This window comes from Taudactylus pleione, unplaced genomic scaffold, assembly GCF_031769625.1.
Source record: "Taudactylus pleione unplaced genomic scaffold, aTauple2 ptg000186l, whole genome shotgun sequence".
Classification (NCBI taxonomy): Eukaryota; Metazoa; Chordata; class Amphibia; order Anura; family Myobatrachidae; genus Taudactylus; species Taudactylus pleione.
Window position 1 is genome coordinate 9776940 of NW_028284588.1, and position 20106 is coordinate 9797045.

The 20106-nt window shown below is 45.4% G+C and overlaps 1 protein-coding gene across 8 annotated transcripts in view; it reads right to left on the reverse strand.

Annotated features, from left to right (window-relative positions):
• The window catches only part of LOC148519653 (uncharacterized), a 146023-nt gene that overhangs the window by 50493 nt on the left and 75424 nt on the right, over positions 1 to 20106 (reverse strand). For 6 of the 8 annotated variants that reach the window (XM_088476312.1, XM_088476313.1, XM_088476316.1 and 3 more), the window contains 7 exons: positions 19676 to 19708; positions 19254 to 19283; positions 18585 to 18617; positions 6262 to 6294; positions 3465 to 3494; positions 3087 to 3119; positions 265 to 294 (listed from right to left, as the gene is read on the reverse strand). In XM_088476312.1, coding sequence (XP_088332438.1) covers positions 265 to 294; positions 3087 to 3119; positions 3465 to 3494; positions 6262 to 6294; positions 18585 to 18617; positions 19254 to 19283; positions 19676 to 19708 — 222 coding nt within the window. The remainder of the gene's footprint in view (positions 1 to 264; positions 295 to 3086; positions 3120 to 3464; positions 3495 to 6261; positions 6295 to 18584; positions 18618 to 19253; positions 19284 to 19675; positions 19709 to 20106) is intronic. The other 2 variants (XM_088476314.1, XM_088476317.1) reach the window with 2 other exon arrangements.

Sequence of the window (20106 nt, forward strand, 5' to 3'; positions counted from 1 at the left end):
AAAAATTATGCATGCAGTTAATAAAAAAGGTCAATAGAAATGATCCTAGGTGATGTCATACACACAGGCCTGATCACAGACCGATTCCTCCGGCAGTTACCGAGCTTTGAAATATAAAGTAACCAAAGGAAAGCACACGCGGCATCATGTGGAAAGTTTCAAGGAGAAGTGTGGTTCTCCAAATCATGGAAAAGTCCTCATATAGAAAGCATTCCGGAAAAAAGCACCCCAATATACATGTGTATAAAGTATAATATTCTCTACCTGGAATTCTTCTGGTGTTAATCTGGTTTCCTAAAATGTAAAGAAAAAAATCTGTAACCCCAAATGTAAATGAAGATGTTCAACTTTGAGACTGGTTTAAATTTGGTGATAAAGCTACACTGTACTACTGGTACGCTGCCTAGTACCATCCTCTCTCAGCTTACTAGATGCACTGGCAGTGGGCGGATATCATTTGGCATCACCAATTCCTTTCTATACCCCCAACTGCCTAACACCATTTGCATATTAAGGGCCGTATTCAATTAGCGGCGAAAACTGACGTTTTTTTCGCCAAACACTGGAGATCAGTTTTCTCCATCCCAGGCAAGGCGAAAAAAATGCAAAATCCCTATTTTTGGCTAAAAACGTGAGAATTTCATTCAGAACCCTTTGGACACCTCCCTAATAATAAATTATCTTTTGGCGAAAAACAACAATTTAAGGGGGAACAAAAATAAAAACCCGTTGAAAATGATACAATGCAATTTTTTCCCCAGAAATTACTGTTCCGCGTAAATTGAGGGTACATTAAAATGGGTGCATTAAAATGGGTGCAAGTATATTTGTGTGTCGTAAAAACGCATTTTAAAAAAAACCGTAAAAAACGCCTGCTGCGACCGCGTGCGATGTTTAAAACACTTCACACATCCATTACGCCCCGCGAAAATTCTGACCCAATACATTAAAACCATTTTCAACGTTTTTTTTAACCAAAAATTGCGTGGTCATTTTTGCCAAAGTGCGCAACTTACAAATTTTTTGGGGATAATTATTAGGGGGGTGTCCAAAAGGGTTCTGAAAGAAATCCCCACATTTTTAGCCAAAAATAGGGATTTTGCATTTTTTTCGCCTCGTTTGGGATGGAGTGAACTGAGCTCCAGTTTTTGGTGAAAATATTGCCGTTTTCTGGCGAAAAACGTCCGTTTTCACCAATGGCGAAAAACGCGGCCGTTTTCGCCGCTAACTGAATACGGCCCTTAGTGGGAGATGGATATCCAATGCACATTTTCTACAGCTCAGTGGGCCTTTATCTATTCCATGGTTTATAAAATTTCTTAATCATGCTGGCATGCTAGTAAGATTGTTATACCACTTATATCTTCGGTCAGGCTTCATGCTATGTGGCTCTCTTAATCATCCAGGTGTTGGCGCAATTATAATAAGAGTAACATTTCATGTTTTTTGAACATGCTCCTTGATAAAACCCGTTTGGGCAGACGTTTTTGGCCTAGTTTATTAGGTCTTTTATTCAAATGATGTGCCTTCACCAGATATAGCCTTTTTCACTTATACCCCTCCATTAGTCCATCATACTCAGTGTTCTCCCAAGGCTGTCTTCTGCGGGCGCATCGCCCGATAGAAAGCCTGCTGCCCGGGACATTTCCCCGCTTACCCACACTGTGGAATGCTGGCCTCTGAAGTGACCGAAGGCTAAAGAAGCCTCCGATCGCTTCAGAGGCCAGCGTTCCCAGTGATGTACTGCGCGGGTGACGTCATGACGTCACCCACGACGTGAGGAGACTGCCCTGCGCGCGCCTGCTGGATCTAGTTAGATCCAGTCAGCGTGAGGTAGCGGATAGCAAGTAAAGGGAAGTGCTGGGCTGGGGCCAGGACCAGTCTGGGTGCACTATTTAAGTCTGGGGGCAGTGCATGAGGGGCCAGCCTGGAGGCACTACTTCAGCCAGGGGGCGATGCATAAGGGCAAAGTTAAACTACAGGGGCAATGCATAAAGGGGAAAACGACAGGGGGCACTTTAAAATGGGCACTTTTGACTGAGAGCCAGTGGGGGAGCAGCCTGAGACCTGTCGAGCTGGATTGGTAAGGGAGATGCCCCTTTTTACGGCGCGCGCATAACTGCGAAGGCCCCCACCCAGCTACTTTTGGATGCCACTCGGCTGGAAAAAATTTCTGGGGAGAACACGGATACTGTAGATATGTATTTGGCAAGCTGCTTTGGCCCAAAACTGGAATAATCCCATGCCTCCTACTATGGCTAAGGTCCATTTTCATTTTCAATTAGGAACAGTTTGTGTTCCTTGAAAAAAAATGGGGGGGAAAAAAAAAAAAGGGATTTGCCCTCCAGCACAATGTAGCAAAATCAACAAAAAATACTTAAATCCCACATAAGAGATTCAGAGGTATTAGTTACATACATTTGCAAATATATGAATAAGCGCCAGGCCAATCGTCAAGGCTCCTCTATACTGGCGTCCCTAACATTAAGGGGTTCACATCCGAGAAGCAAGGTACCCCCAAAAAAATTCCAGCCAAGGACCATCCCCAGGGCATCACACGAAAAGGGGAAAAAAGGTGATAGTGAAGTGTACAAGGATAAATCAATAAGTGTTAATGAAATGTGAAAGAATTAAAACAAATAATAAAACAAAAAATTAGAGAAGTGATAAAAATATTCTATGTGAATTAAGTGGTGATGCAGTGAAAAAAGTTCAACCAGAACAACTCCGGGGCCCCCACTCCCAAACGTCGTTTGCAGTTTGTGTTCCTTAAACGTCCTTTCCCACCGATACTTTAATAAAATGGTTCAGCTGGCATGATTGTATGTTCCTTCTTCCTCCCACATTGTCGTGGTGAGCCTCGACATATTAGTTTAAATGAAACACCTGGTGACTGATGACTGCCAAGTATTGTATATATAATTATGGGTGTTTTCTTTAGATTGATCTTTGTTATTATTGGATTGGTGTTTCCCTCCCATCGTATGTGATGCACTCCTTTTGTTTTTCAATGTGCTCCTTAATGATTAATTTATTTTAATAAAAATTCATGGGGAAAAAAAAAAAAACCCAGTAGTTTTCTTTACCTGGAATCACTGTGGTGTTAATCCTCTGGTTTTCTAAAATATAAAGAGATTAAGCTGTAGCACTTAATGTATATGGGGACTCATATTTAGAAGGAAAAATTAGGCACGCAACTACTAAAAAGGTCAATAGAAACGATGCTAGGTAATGTCATACAGACAGGCCTGATCACAGACCGCATCCTCCGGCAGTTACTGAGCTGTAATATATAAAGTAATCAAAGGATAACACACGTGGCATAGTGTGGAACAAGTTTAGAAGACTTGTGGTTCTCCAAATAATGAAAAAGCCCTTACACAGAAAGCATTCCAGATAAATGCACCCCCATATACATGTATATAAAATACAAGTATGTATATACAAAAATAGTCAATCTATACCTGGAATCCTTTTGTTGTTAATTTGGTTTCCTAAAATGTAAAGAGAAAAACCTGTAACCATGAATGTACAGCCATGGCTAAAAGTTGAGAATGACACTAGTATTGGTTTTCACAAAGTCTGCTGCTTCAGTGTTTTTATGATGGTAACTTGCATATACTCACCACCCACAGCACATACGAGCGTGCAGGATGATGGTCGCGATGGTCTTGACCATCGCCAGGGCGACCAGAAGCCTGTGGTCGGGGTTTGACCACAAGCCCTGGAGTGATTTTGGCTCTATCAGAGCCAAAATCACTCCCACTGACATCACTAGTGATATCAGTGGGGCCGGCTTCTGACGGTAGGCGTTCCCTTGGGAACGCCTCCGTCTGGCAGGCACGCCCCCGGCACGCCCACCAAAGGGGGCGTGCTGTCAATCAACATCGACAGCACGCCCCCCTTTGATCAGACACGACAAGCGAAGGAAAGTCCTTCGCTCGTCGCGTCTGGCGCATGCGCACGACGGAGCTCCCTCCGTCGTGCGCATGCGCAGTGCACACCATCGACCCACTTGCAAGCGGACAGCCGCTTGCGAGTGGGTCTGAATGAGGCCCTTAATCCCAAAAACATTTCCACTGCATTTCAGCCGTGCCACAAAAGGACCAGCTGACATGTCAGTGATTCTCTCGTTAACACAGTTGAGTGTTGACGAGGACAAGGCTGGAGATCACTCTGTCATGCTGATTGAGTTAGACTAACTGACTGGAAGCTTTAAAAGGAGGGTGGAGTTTGAAATCATTGTTCTTTCTCTGTCAACCATGGTTACCTGCAAGGAAAGACGTGCAGTCATCATTGCTTTGCACAAAATGGGCTTCACAGGCAAGGATATTGCGGCTAGTAAGAGTGCACCTAAAGCAAACATTTATCGGATCAAGAACTTCAAGGAGAGAGGTTCAATAGTTGTGAAGGTGGCTTCAGGGCACCCAAGAACGTCCAGCAAGCGCCAGGAACGTCTCCTAAAGTTGATTCAGCTGTGGTATCGGGGCACCACCAGTGCAGAGCTTGCTCAGGAATGGCAGCAGGCAGGTGTGAGTATCTTCACACACAGGGCCTGATTCAGAGCTGAACGCTCTAACCAGAGCGCTCGCTCTGAATCAGGGCCCTCCTCCATGAAAATGGAGCGGCCTCCTGGCCGCTCGTATAGCTGTGGGTGACCACCCACAGCATATGCGAGCGGCCAAAAAATGGTCACGATGGTCTTGACCATCGGACTTGCGACAGAGACCCTGCGGTAGGGTCTCCCTGCCACAAGCCCTGGAGTGATTTTGGCTCCATCAGAGCCAAAATCACTCCCACTGACATCACTAGGGATGTCAGTGGGGCCGGCTTCAGACGGTAGGCGTTCCCATGGGAACGCATCCGTCTGGCAGGCACGCCCCCGGCACGCCCAACAAAGGGGGTGTGCTGTCAATCAACATCGACAGCACGCCCCCTTTGGTGCGAGACCCGGAGCGATGGAAAGCCCGTCGCTCCCCGGGTCTCGCGCATGCGCACGACGGAGCGCCCTCCGTCATGCGCATTGGGGAACATCGAACCGCTTGCGAGCGTACAGCCGCTCGCGCACTGGTCTGAATGACCCCCACAGTGAGGCGAAGACGTTTGGAGGATGGCCTGGCGTCAAGAAGGGCAGCAAAGAAGCCACTTCTCTCCAGGAAAACATCAGGGACAGACTGATATTCTGCAAAAGGTACAGGGATTGGACTGCTGAGGACTGGTGTAAAGTTATTTTCTCTGATGAATTCCCTTTCAGATTGTTTGGGGCATCTGGAAAAACGCTAGTCCGGAGAAGGAAAGATGAGCGCTACCATCAGTCCTGTGTCATGCCAACAGTAAAGCATTCCGAGACCATTCATGTGTGGGGTTGCTTCTCAGCCAAGTGAGTGGGCTCACTCACAATTTTGCCTAAGAACACAGCCATGAATTAAGAATGGTACCAAAACATCCTCCAAGAGCAACTTCTCCCAACCATCCAAGAATAGTTTGGTGACATTGCCTTTTTCAGCATGATGGAGCACCTTGCCATAAGGCAAAAAAAGTGATAATCAAGTGGCTTAGGGAACAAATAATCGAAATTTTGGGTCCATGACCAGGAAACTCCCCAGACCTTAATCCCATTGAGAATTTGTGGTTAATCTTCAAAAGGCGGGTGGACAAACAATAACCCACAAATTCTGACAAACTCCAAGCATTGATTAGGCAAGAATGGGCGGCCATCAGTCAGTATGTGGCCCAGAAGCTGATTGACAGCATGCCACGGCGAATTGCAAAGGTCTTGAAAAAGAAGGGTCAACACTGCAAATATTGACCTCTGCATAAACAATGTAATTGTCAATAAAAGCCTTTGACACTCATGAAATGCTTGTAATTTTACTTCAGTATACCATAGTAACATCTGACAAAAAGGTCTAAAAACACTGAAGCAGCAAACTTTGTGAAAACCAATACTTGTGTCACTCTCAAAACTTTTGGCCATGGCAGTAAATTAGGATGTTTACATTTAGAAGAAATGTTGTGTTTGCATTTACTAAATTAGCCACTTTAATCAGTGGTAGGTGTTTTGTGTGACACAAAGTACTCAAAGGAATTGAGAAAAAAGGAATTCCGGGGACATTATGTAGAAATTTTTTTTATTTATACGTGTTTTGTGTTACTCAAAATTATGAATCAAACAGTTATTCAGAAATCCTCAAGTCTTAAGTATTCTGAATAATATGCATATAAAGTACAAGAGTATATAAAAACAGTAGTTTTCTATACCTGGGGCCCTTGTGGCGTTCATCCTCTGGTTTTCTTAAATGTAAAGAGAACAAGCTGTAACACTGGATGTAAATGAGGACTCCTCACATTTAGAAGAATAAAAATTATTATTGGTAATTACTATTAAAAAAATTGATTCTTTAAGACCATCTGGGGATACTGCTACCATGAGCTGAGTTGAGGGACAGTTAAAGGTTAATTTATTTGAAGCTGAAAAGATCTCATCAACTACTCTGTCATTTTCCAAGTTACAAATCCTTAAAGGAGGATAAAGAACAAAAAAATAAAAATAAAAAATAAATTTAGTAAACCAAGGCAGCAATGAGCAAGAGGGTGGGAAAGCAGTGCAGTGCATCAATAATCCTGTTTACTACTTCATTCACTCATTGGTGTATTTCAAAACGGACGCCAATATTAGGTAAGCTAACTGAATACCTCTGGATGCCGAGATTCTCCTGGGCATACTGGGTATTGACTCAGATCTTAGGGAACTGGGAAGTAAATTATTGCAATGAACACGGCCAAAAACAGGATTTTGGTACTTACCGATAAATCCCTTTCTCCGATTCCACAGGGGACACTGGAGTTCAAGACAGTGGGGTATAGACGGTGGTAGAGCAGAGCTTGGCACTTTAAATAATTTAAAAGTGTGACTGGCTCCTCCCCCTCTATGCCCCATCAGCCCCAGTTTAAGAACTGAGCCCGAGAGGAGACGGAGGACAAGAGAAAAGAAAACGAGGAGAAGGAGAAGACCACAGAACGGAACAAGACCGACTGAATGAGAACAGTGGAACCCATAACAGGGAACCATGCAGTCACACAACCATATAATGAACCCAACAAAACGTCAGGTACGCAGCGCTGGGCGGGCGTCCAGTGTCCCCTGTGGAATCGGAGAAAGGGATTTATCGGTAAGTACCAAAATCCTGTTTTCTCCTTCATCCACTAGGGGACACTGGAGTTCAAGACAGTGGGGACGTCCCAAAGCCAACCTCCTGGGTGGGAAGCGCGGAGAACTTGCTGACCCCTCGGCCAAACCGAAATAGGGACTGCCAAGAACAATAGGCCCAGCAGAGGCAGAGGATCAAGTGTCGTAGAGCACAGTAGACAAACACTACTCCTCAGGAGACAGTCACAGAAGAACTTCCACAGCGTACGCACAGCGGAAGCCAAAATGAACAGAACGGCTGGCGAGAAAACAATCACAGTTGAGAAGCGGCTGAAAATAGACCAAACCAGACAGCTGGTAGCAGAGAGCCCCAACAAGAATCCATAGGAGAAGGGCAGAAAACGAGAAAAACTCGTGAATCGTACTAGAGTCTGCACAGGAAACTGCAACAGCTGCAGACAGCAGAATCCCAGCACCGCTGGTCATAATCATATAGATAGAAGTATGACAATACCAATCAACAGATACAAAGTTGATCCTGTCCACAGACTCCCAATAAAGAGTATACTGGGAGGTCAAAGACAAGACCGAACAATCGCTTGGAACGATAATTGAGGTCCCACTACAACAAAGTTGTGAACCAGCGGAAAGGTTACACCATAGAAGTCTCCAACGTGTGGAGATCCCACGGGACATGAGGCAGAGGCGAATACGAGAGGATGGAGACTACAATTCCTTTCAGAGGGTCAGACAGCAGTATAACCCATACTGAAAACAGGGATAAAAAGACAACTTCCAACCTGATGGAAGTGCGTAGTCAGTACCAACTGCCGGCCCGAACATAGTGTGAAAACAACCAGGAACTTAGCAGTAAAGGAGCACGAATGTAACCCCACCCAGGGAGAGCTACCAATATAGGGAAGCATCCCACACAGCAAGGCCAGGGCAGCAGGACAACCATGCAAGTACCCGTCAGGTACCTATTAGTGTGATAAAATATAAACATATACTGAACAGGAAAACCCAACCAGGCCCCCTGCGTGGAACATAGTGACTGTCACACTTATGTAAAGATGTGCACTAGCCCAGAGATGCGCTTTGGTCCATAACCCCAACAGATTCTAGTAGAATAGTGTCGCTAATCTCAATGTACAAACTATGCACCCACACACCAGGGAAACTCTAAAGTGTAGAGCCAACTGATTAAAAGAGCAGAGGGCTGCTAGGACAGCCGCTAGGCTCCGTATGGGAGATTAACGTTATGTATGTCAGGTTGCATGAAATAGGAGCATCTTCCTAGGCATTAGTGAGGTAAGCTCTTACCTGTGAGCGACCAGAAGCACTCTGGACGCTATGTAGAATGTCACTGACCTTTTATCACACAGCAACCCGCCATGTTAGGTATAAAGAGTAGCTTCAGTGGGCGAAGACCAATGCTCCACAGCACGGACCTTAGTCTGGAGAAGTGCAGTAGAAATTACTGTGGAAACTAATAAAATGTTAGTGGAGACAAGGTGGTCGTATAACAGGACTCTAAATTGAGCCTGTTCTGTGGGCGGCCCAAGGCCTCATGGTATGAATTGTACCTAAGGCCCTTTTGAGACTCATTTTATTGAGATATGCGACAAAAATATGGAGTACCGGAATAGATACTGAGAAGAGTACCTGTTCGGAAATATTAATACAAGTGCACCACTGTAGTTGTAATGAGAATAGATCCCCCGAATGGGCCGCGCCCCAGGACATGTATAGGGACCATACTGGAAGCAATGCCCAGGGAATTGTGACTATCACTATGTAAGCTGCAGAACATGATTCTAGTTTATAGAACCACCATATAATAGGAATGGATATAGCCTACAGCTTATGGTAAACCCAGACGGCTACGCATCCGTGGAATAATAGGTAAACCTAATGAATGTGGAAGTATAAACATTATATATTCACACACACACACACAACCCAATTTCTAGGGAGAGATAGTGTAAAGCGGAGTCATTGTACCAACTACCGCATCAGGAGCGTCCAGCCTCCAATCGTAGCATCTTTAATTATGCTAGTATGTTATGGTAAGGATAAGACGCGATATCCACATATGCATACGTGTACCTACATACAAGTTTAGTAGGCGACGATAAAATTTAAAATAGAACCTGAGCATAATTAGCGCCATGGATGGACAAATTCACTCCAGCATGTATATATTCTAAAGCAGGGCTGGTATAAAATACTATATATATATATATATATATATATATATATATATATATATATATATATACATATACACATATATATATATATATACATACACACACACATACATACACACACATATATATACCGTGGCTTACCTCCACGCCGGGAGGCTGCTCATGTGGCAGTCATTCTGTTATGGCGTAGAGGCAAGATGTGTTAGCAGCGTGCTGTCCCAGACTGGTGTCGTTCCTGGGACTTCTGTTACTGGTGTACTCACCTTATATATTATGAGCGTGCGTGCTTCAGGTGAGCTATTTTAGCTCCAGAATAACCCGTTTTTTGAAGAGGGAATCAAAAAAAAACGATCTCAGTTTAGGCAGAGTAGCTAGTACACCATGGAGTAACCTTCACAGGCTATGATATCAGGCCATTAGATTAAGCTAGGCACCCTTTGTTATAAAGCCAAGGGGAAGCCTGACAGTGGGTAATACCCTGCGCTGCAATGGCGGCACTGTGTCCCGTCAGCCCAGCGCCTCTAGCCGGGAATGTGCACCGGCTGAGTAACTGGCCCCTCTCAGAACCGCATAACGCGGTGTTATAGTGCAAACAGGGGTTTACGCTAGTTCCCATTCTGCTAACAACTAGCTATGCACAGTAGCTAGTACTATACAGAACTGGAAGGTTTTAAAACCAGCCTATAATGTAGTATATGTGCTGGCACCTATATAAGCCTACAGCACCTGGTATTCCCAGGTGGTCTCCCATCGAAGTACTAACCAGGCCTGACCCTGCTTAGCTTCCAAAAACAGACGAGATAGAGCGTGTTCAGGGTTATGAGGCATAAGCCTGGGGATGGGACGCAATAATGTGCTAACCCTGGTTACGGGTAAGCTATAACCATAAGTTCTGGCCCCAGCAACCCGAACAATGACTAGTACAAGTACTATACATACTATATATCTTTAATTAGGTTAAGCCAGGTGCCCTTTATAGAACCAAGGGGAAGCCATGACAGGGGGTAACACCCGTTGCTTGCAAACTCCACACAGCTAGGACCACGGTGGGAAGAGAACCCACGACCTCACTGCTGCGAGGCAGCAACGCTAACCACTACACTGTCTGGCAAAATGGCGGGACCGTGTCCCGTCAGCACAGCGTATTTAGCTGGGAATACTCCTGTCATACAGTGACGGACATCCTATTATTTACTGAAGCACTCCCAAAAAGGGAGGGGTCTCGTAGGAAACCAGTGCTAAAGCACTCCCTGCTGCAGGTAGTGCACTGAGCTATACTGCTTGTGTGCAGGTAGATACTGCTGCCCATAATAGGGAAGCAGGGGCACTGTTGCAGTCGCTGGACTGTATGCATTCCTGAATTACCACACTGTGTGAGCCACTGATATACTCCAGTCAACACAGCGCTACTTGCCCCCGCAGTAGAACCGCATAAAAGCGGAGTAGTTGAAGGTCCAGCCAATGCCGATAACACGGGAGGAGCGATCATGGCTCCTACACAAGCTAGGGGGGCTTAATCATCATTTGGAGGAGCGGGCATGTAAAGTTGCTCAGCACAGCCAGGAACTGCGTAACGCAGCGTCTCCTCCTGTTAATAGATGAGAGCTGCTAATCGCTAAGGCAGTGCTGTATTATGCCTAGCCCGAATACTGAAATGGAGGGCCCAGGTCTGTAGCGCGTGGAGTGCGCGCCACCGGAAAGCCTTCTCCCTGTACAAGCACTGCAACAGCGCCCGCACCTCCCTGCAAGTGACAACGCAGCATACAGGGCGGGAGGGTGCGCGGTGCAACGCAGACCTCACCGCTGTCAGCCTACTAACAGCCATGCTGGGGAAGGGGCAGGAGACCCGGACTCTGACGATTTCAGCTATGGCAGGTCCTGTCTTCCAGCCTCTCTCCTGAGCAGAGGGGGCGGCGGGAGGGCGGGGGGGGGGTGGGGGGGGAGTCAGCGCTTGCCCATCTGTGTTGGAACTGACTGCTGGCATTGCTCAGGCAGGATGTTCCAGAGCGTTGAACAGGGAAGCGCCATTATTACAGTGAGCCGCTTACTAACCTCAGGGATGCTGCTGCAGTGCAGACTACATGAGGGGGGATCCCGTACAAAGGCGCAGCTGTGCTCATTAGCTCTAACCGCAGCGTGGCACGCGCTGTCCTTGAGCCCAGCGTTTTGGCCTTGGCCGGGTCGCCGCTAAGCCCCGCCCCCAACGCCACATTAATGGCGGTAAATCAACCCCGTCCCGCTAACGGGGACTCTGCACTACAAGCGCTGTTATTTTCCAGCCTCTCTCTCTAGGCAGGCATAGCGCTGTGAGAGCCAGCGTCGGTGCTTCTTCAAATAAGCACCGGCACAGCAACCAACCGCTAAGAGCGCTGTACCGCGCTCTACAGCGGCTAATGAGCATAAGCCAGCGCCGGTGCTTTCATACAAGCACCAGCGCGGCAACTTAGAGCCGCGTTGAGCGGCTCCTTAAGCCCCGCCCCAGCCTCGTTATGCAGGGCTATAATAGCGGGGCTGCAGACTCCCGTTATGGTAGCAGTGGGACGCAGCAGTCTTGCTTTATCCATCCCCTCATTTAAATAGGAGAGGGGGAACAGTGGCTAGGATAAGCCAGAGACCCGGACGCTGACTGCCGAGTGCAGCAGCGGGTCTCATCAGCAGCTCCGACACTGCCTGTTTACTGGCAGGGGAAGGAGGCTGTGTAACAGCCGCGCAGCGCGCGCTGTCCTGAGCCCAGCATTTTCGCCCACCACTCCAGCTAGTCAGGAGTGGTGGGATATACTTACGGGCTGTTGCGGCCGGGATGCTGGGCTGAGGGGGCGGCGAGGAACCCGGACACATGCCGGTGTCAGCAGTGGCGGGTCCTCGCAGGGTCCGATGACTCCATCTGCTGGTGCCCCCTCCTCAGGGTCACCGGACACAGGCTGCAGTAGCCGTGTGGTGCCCTCCCGGCGGCTCCCCCGTAGCAGGCAGACTGTCACAGCAAGCAGTCTGCCTGTCCTCAATGCTTGAAAAATAAAAAATATGAAAAAGGCTGGAGACAGCCAGATGTGCGACCGGCTCTCTCGGGCACATTCTAAAAACTGGGGCTGATGGGGCATAGAGGGGGAGGAGCCAGTCACACTTTTAAATTATTTAAAGTGCCAAGCTCTGCTCTACCACCGTCTATACCCCACTGTCTTGAACTCCAGTGTCCCCTAGTGGATGAAGGAGAAATTCCTGACAAGCCACAATATGGAATATTTACTTCAATGTCAAGAAACTCCTGGTCCCCCCTTGAAGATTTATAAATGTATCAGCTGTTGCATTGTCAAAGTGTTTAATGTATCTGCATGCCCTGAAGGAGCCATCTTGAGAGTAGTCCATAGCTCCAAGACATTTATTGACAGTCTGTCTCAGCCTTAAGCTGCCCACACACAGTGATATTTTACCCGAGCTGGCCTATTCTGATACATTGGAACGACAGATCGTGTAAAATATGGCCAAATCCTGAGTCCCCACTCACGATCACGATGCGCATCCCCGCTGGTCGCACATCGCATCGTCAGATCTGCCGTGCAGTAGCACAGATCTGACAATCTAGGGCCCGATGCACTGTGAAAGTCTGGATGCAGAAGAGATCGTATGAAGACTAGACACCAAATTGTGTGGAGATCATGTGCAGAGCTGCCGGGGAGAGTTTCAAGGGAAATCGTACACATTAGCTGATCGTGTGCAGATAGCTATTTGTGTGGGCACCTTTATAGGTCACAGGCCCTGAAAAGCAGCATTGAAGGGTTAACTTCACCCATCCTTGAAATTGGTCATCGGTTGTTCTGAATCTTTGACCGAAGCTTGGGAATGAATTACCTTTCGCCAAATTATCAGTGCTAAACCACTTTGGAGAGACTAGTTTCTTGCGACAATGTGATGAGCTGTCTGGCAAACTGACGAGCTCCTCAAGAACTTTGGAAGTCCTATGTAGATAGTTGACTTATGGTGCATACACACGGTCGATATCGACCAGGTCGGCCTAAATGCACGGGCGATGGACGATATGGTTATCGTCCATACGTGCCCTCGCATCGCAGGTCGTTGGTGTGTTAGAAGCTACCAAATAATACACAATATGAACGATAAGATCAATATAGTTAGCGTTCATATCGTGCATTTGTTTCCCTAGCTGGTGTACACTCGGGCAGTTCGGCATCTTACCGCTGGTGACAGCCCTGAGCTTGGACTGAGCTGGAGCGCATATGGCCGACTGGTGGAACGCAAGCTTGCAGTTCCCATGGTAACGGCTGCAAGGCGTCCCGGAAGTTCGGTGATGACTGTATCCGGTGGAAGGAGCCGACGACCGCGGTGCACAGTGATGGAAGCTGGCCACAGGTGGGGTATTTAACGGTGGGGTAAGTGTTGTTTGTTGCTGTATGTATTGTGTCCTGACGACGGGGTGGTAACCTCGAAAACGTTAGAAGAGAATATACATCGTTTTTCCTTGTTGTTGTCTCCGAGTGCCAGTTCTTTCTCCTTTTGGATATTGTTTTTGCTACTGGATGCACCGGAGCGAGTTGTCCCTTTATTCTTTTGAGTGCCGGCAGATTGTGTCTTTTCTGTATTTGTGCATCTAGCACCCGTTGCAAGGCACCTGAATATTGCTCATCATTTTGTTGATTACCCTGGACTGTGATTCATACACCTAGTGGTGCGATATAGCTCCAGTTGCTTTTATTTTGGCAGCGTAATGGATCCCTTACGCAGTTCTACACAGGGATTAGACCCTATAGGACATCACAGTGTATTAACTACACCTTTGGGAGAGACTTTCAGTTTCACACAGACAGAAATTGATCAGATTCTGTCTAAGGAGTCAGTACCTATTTGTGACCCTACCCTGAATACTGAAGAATTATATTTTCAAATTCTTAAACTTAAACGGCGTGAGATAGATTATTTATTGCACAGCACCTCCCTCTCAGACTACTTTAGGGAACATAAAATTCCCCGGGGGTTTCGAGTACATAACGTGCCGACTATTGGCAGGAATAACCCTGAAGTTGTTCGCAAATGGATTGCGATTCTAAATAAGTGTGCGTTTGACCTGATGATACTTGTGGTGGAGGAAGCCAACAAGGAACTGGCGTCTACTAGGTCTAAGATTGCCATCTTTGAGAAAGACCATATCCAAGTCCTACAGGAGGATAATAACTATGATTGGATGTCTAAACTTAACGGTCAATGTGATCAGTACCGGAAGGAACTTTTGAAGTTCAAACGTAGGAAGAAGATGGCAGTAGACTCCGACTACGAGGACAATAGGGTATATAAGTGGCTAGTAGGTGGCGATCTATATCCCTCAAACAAAGCGGGAATGAGGAGGAGACGCCCTTGGCAGAGGAAAGTACAAGGAATCCATCAGGATAAATATAAATCAAGCAACGACAGTGATTTCATTATCTCTGAAACAGATGACACTGCATCTAGACCGATGATCCCTTTAGAGATGGCAACTACGGCCTCTGCAAGTACTAGAGACGACCTCCCACCCGCAGAGGGGGGCAAGGGAAGAGGAACAAGAAAATTGGCACCACGGAAGAAACCCTAATCTTTAATCTCTCTGAACGTGTGCTGACTCCAGTTGAACTCCAGGTACTCAGTAAAGGATTAAGTTTTGTACCAACTAATATACATGATGAATTCAACTGGAAACTTAATCTACACAAGTTTTCGAGAAAACTGAGATTGAAGGAATTGTATAAAGATGATAATTCTTTGAAGGTGCCAACAGTTCTAGATACCTTCCTTTGCAAAACCTCACGGTCTAACTTCGACCCTGTTTCCACTAACCCCTCACTAAAGACATTCAACAGACTGCTTGACGATTCTGTTCATAGATATATATCTACTCCATGTAAGATACGGTCTAATCTTTCTAGATTGGAATCGCGGGCGTTGCATGACCTTGAGAGTTATAAGGACATCATTATTAGGCCCGCTGACAAAGGCGGAGCAATTGTAATCCAAGGAATAGATGATTATAAGCAAGAGATCTACCACCAATTGTCGGATAGTGAGGTGTATTTGAAACTTGTGTCTGACCCTACTATGGAGTACCAAAAAGAATTGATGAATATTCTATCAGAAGCAAAGGGAAAAGAGATCATGGATTTGAAAATATTTAAGGCCTTATGTGTCCAGCACCCTATTGTTCCAGTGATTTACACGGTACCTAAATTACACAAGGACCCCATTAGACCACCAGGGAGGCCTATTATATCGGCCCGTGGTTCATTACTACAACCAGTGTCACAGTTGCTTGACTATAACCTCCAACCACTATTACCTCAACAAGGGACATTTTTGAAGGACACTACAAGTTTTTTGAAGATGCCATTAACAATAGATACACTACCTGATAATGCGCTCCTTTGTTGTTTAGACGTATGTAGCTTGTACACGTCCATCCCTCACAATGGTGGGATGTGTGCCATGAAATTATTTTTGGAAAATTACCTAGCCACTTCTGTGTTTGATCATAAGTTGTTTCTGACGTTATTAGAACTTACACTACGTCGTAACTATTTTCTGTTTGATGGATCTTTCTATCTACAGCTACGAGGGTGTGCCATGGGGTCGTCTGTGGCACCCTCGTATGCCAATGTATATATGTTTAAACAAGAACATGATATGTTTTTCAGTGACCCAGATATCAGTCGACATATATATTTGTACACTCGTTATATAGACGATGTGTTTTTGATTTGGCTGGGAGGTGTTGATAGGTTTGAAATGGTGATGCGTGAGATCAATGCACTTAACTCACCTATAAAATTTACATACAGTTACAGCACCAGCCAGGTCAATTTCTTGGATGTAATTGTAAAGATTCATGAGGGCAAGATACAGACAGAGGTGTTCCGTAAACCTACGGATCGGAACACGTTGTTGATGGCAAATAGCCATCACCCACCATCGTTAAAGAAAGGGTTGCCACGTTCACAAATGATGAGGGTGGCGCGTATTACCAGTGATTCCGCTAGGATTGAATTGGAGTTAGACATACTGATTGCTAAATTTGCCTCTAGAGGTTATGATACTAAGATGCTGCAGGACCAAAAAATGGAGGTCTTGGGGATGGAGAGATCACTTTTGTTAAATCCCATGAGAAGGGAGGAGACTAATGTTATCCCGTGGGTCAGTGACTACACGGTGGCCAGTCCGATCATTAGGAGAGCTACTCAAGCATTATGGCCAATTGTAAGTACAGATAGAGATCTACCGATGCTTTGTAATAAAAGACCTATAGCAGCTTTTAGGAGGGGTCGGAATCTTAGAGACAGACTTGTGCGGTCTGATGTCTCTGAATTTGGCAAATCTCCTTGCCCCAATATGTATTTCAAACCTTCGGGATGCTATAAATGTAGTGGTTGCACTACTTGTAAGTTTTTGATACCGTGCAAAACATTTAAGCATCCACATAACGACACTAGTTTTGATATTAGATATGTGCTGACTTGTCTTTCAACGTATGTTGTATACATTGTTGTGTGCCCGTGTGGACTACATTATGTAGGTCAAACTACCAGGAAATTTAGGGAAAGGATGACGGCTCATCGTTCAGCGATCAGAATGATACTCAATGGTAGCGATATTGATCAACCGGTGGCACGCCACTTCCTGGAAGCTGGGCATACGTTAGAATCATTGCGATATTTCATCATTGATCATGTCCCTGCCTCAGTGCGGGGTGGCGATCGGGCTCGATCACTGCTATTTAAAGAATCCCGTTGGATTATTAAGTTGGGCACGACTAAACCAGGGGGACTCAATGATAAAATTAACTGGAATAGTCTGTTATAAGTGACGAGGCTTGTGTACTGTGCATATTTGTCTTGGTTATTATGAATGTCTTGTGTTTTTTTAAAAAAAGTGGGGTGATTTGCTATAGGTACTGACAGTATATTTGATACTCATGGTATAATACTGTTAGATTATCTCCCATATGTATCAATATATGATGTGTGTCCTAGTTGTTCACAATGTTTGTATCTATTTTCAATGGGGATGTTGTTTTTATGGCTATCTAATTTGTTTCCCTAGCTGGTGTACACTCGGGCAGTTCGGCATCTTACCGCTGGTGACAGCCCTGAGCTTGGACTGAGCTGGAGCGCATATGGCCGACTGGTGGAACGCAAGCTTGCAGTTCCCATGGTAACGGCTGCAAGGCGTCCCGGAAGTTCGGTGATGACTGTATCCGGTGGAAGGAGCCGACGACCGCGGTGCACAGTGATGGAAGCTGGCCACAGGTGGGGTATTTAACGGTGGGGTAAGTGTTGTTTGTTGCTGTATGTATTGTGTCCTGACGACGGGGTGGTAACCTCGAAAACGTTAGAAGAGAATATACATCGTTTTTCCTTGTTGTTGTCTCCGAGTGCCAGTTCTTTCTCCTTTTGGATATTGTTTTTGCTACTGGATGCACCGGAGCGAGTTGTCCCTTTATTCTTTTGAGTGCCGGCAGATTGTGTCTTTTCTATATATATATATATATATATATATATATATATATATATATATATATATATATATATATATGCCGAACCAGCCTCAGTACATTTAAGTACACAATTCGACAACACATGGTAACTCCCCTACAAAGAAGGGAGAATGGTGCGCTGCAGTTTCTCCTTTCTGCTCAGCAATGACAGTGGTCATTAACGGCACCAACAGGGTTTCTGTATTGATACATAGAAACCAACAGAGATGTGTACAGCAGTGACATATACTCCCGGAGTAGTAGTTTAGCCCAACTCCAGAAGTAGCAGCTAGGGCTTATGATTAAAGCAAGAAGTTAGAAAAAAAATATATGTTTATATAATTTATTTGGCAGTTAAATTCATCTGAGAGAGAGGGTTAAAGAGGAGAGGAGCGCAAGTCTCAGAATTTAACCTTTTAAGTGCCCAGCTTCTGCACCCTCAGCTCAAACTATGATAGAAGTGTCACCCTAGATTGGATAGAGAAATGTTGTTTACAATTACTAACAGTCACTATAAAAGAAACTAGGTGATGCCATGCACTCAGGTCAGATCAGAGAGCACTTCCTCCTGCAGTTACTGAGCGGTGTGACAAAGGAATCCAGGTAACTAATGCAAAGAATAATTATTTGTAAGTGATTTAGAGGTTCTCCAAATTATGGAAAAAAATCCTTATTCAGAAAGCATTGTTAACAGAATAGTAATTTTCTATACCTGGAATCCTTGCAGTATTCATCTTCTGGTTTTCTAAAAAGTAAAGAGGGAAAGCACTAAATGTCAATGAGGACTGTCCACATTTATAAGGAAAAATGCTGTATGAAGTTCCTAAGGGCGGTACTAAATTGTTTTAGCGCGCCCAACCTCCCTTCTAAAGTGACGGAAGATTGTGGGGTGCTATTCAATTGATGGCGATTATCGTGCCCAAGGAGGTCAGGTTTAGCGGCGTAAAACAGCTACACCCGACCAAAACGCTAGGCTCGATCACGAAAAGTGAGGTTTGGGTGCCCAAATGGGTCACTTTTCGTAGCATTTCAGCTCACACCCCCCTGGGGGTTGTGCGGGCTGAAATGCCGGCGCCGGCAGCTGATCGCGCCCGACAGGAGCACCAATTGAACAGCTCCGTGGGGTGCCTAGGGGGCCACAAGCAGTTGAAATCCGCCCTAATAGTTCCTATGAACGGTAATAGTTGATACCATACACACACGCCTGATATCTGAGTGCTTCCTCCTGCAGTTACTGAACTATGCTACACATACTAATGAAAGGTATTGAGTAAACAAACATGGGAAAATGTTGAGTCATTTGTAAGCATTTTGTGGTTGTCCAAATAATAGAAAATCCCTCATTCAAAAAACATTCTGGATAAACAAACACATTCTTTACCTGGCATCCTTGTGGTATTCATTTGATTTGCTAAAATGTAAAAAGAAAAAGCTGTAACTCTGACTGTAGAAGAAAAATTCTCATTTAAATGATTTTATTTTTATTTTAGTGTTACTGGCAATTAGTCCCTTTGAATAATGGTAGGTGATACTCCATACATACATACATACATACATACAAGGCCTGATCACAGAGTGCTTTTTCTTGCAGTAACTGAGATTCGAGCTAAAGATATCAAAAGATAATGAGGAAAAGGAATGCCAGGGACATCATGTGGAGAAATTAGATTTGCAAGTGTTTTGTGGCACTCCAAAATGTGGATAAAACCATTATTCTGAAAACCCCAAGTCTTCTAGATAAATGCAATCCCTTGTACATGTATATAAAGTATAATAGTATGTAAAAATAGTACAATTTTATACCTGGAATCCTTGCAGTGTTCATCTTCTGGTTTTCTGAAATGTAAAGAGGAAAAGCACTAAGGAGCTCATTCAGACCCGCTCGCTAAGATGCATACTCTCGCTGCTGCCGATGGTATGCAGTGTGTATACATCGCAGTGCGCATGTGCACACCTTAGCGAAAGTTCACAATGAATTTGCTCACTACGCATAGACAGCCCAGCAGAGTGAGTGACAGGGGAAGACGTTTGCAGGTGGTAACGGGCTGGCCATCAAAATGGGGGGGGGGGGGGGAGTGGAGGCGCAAACACAGCCTGAGCATCCCAACAGTGTTTTAGAGGTGTGCATAATTCATAGTATACATCACTGGGCTTGTTTTTACACTGAAGTGCTTATGGCAGGGTATAGTCACCTTCAAGCGCTGCGATAGTATCCGATGTACCGATGCTTGCAT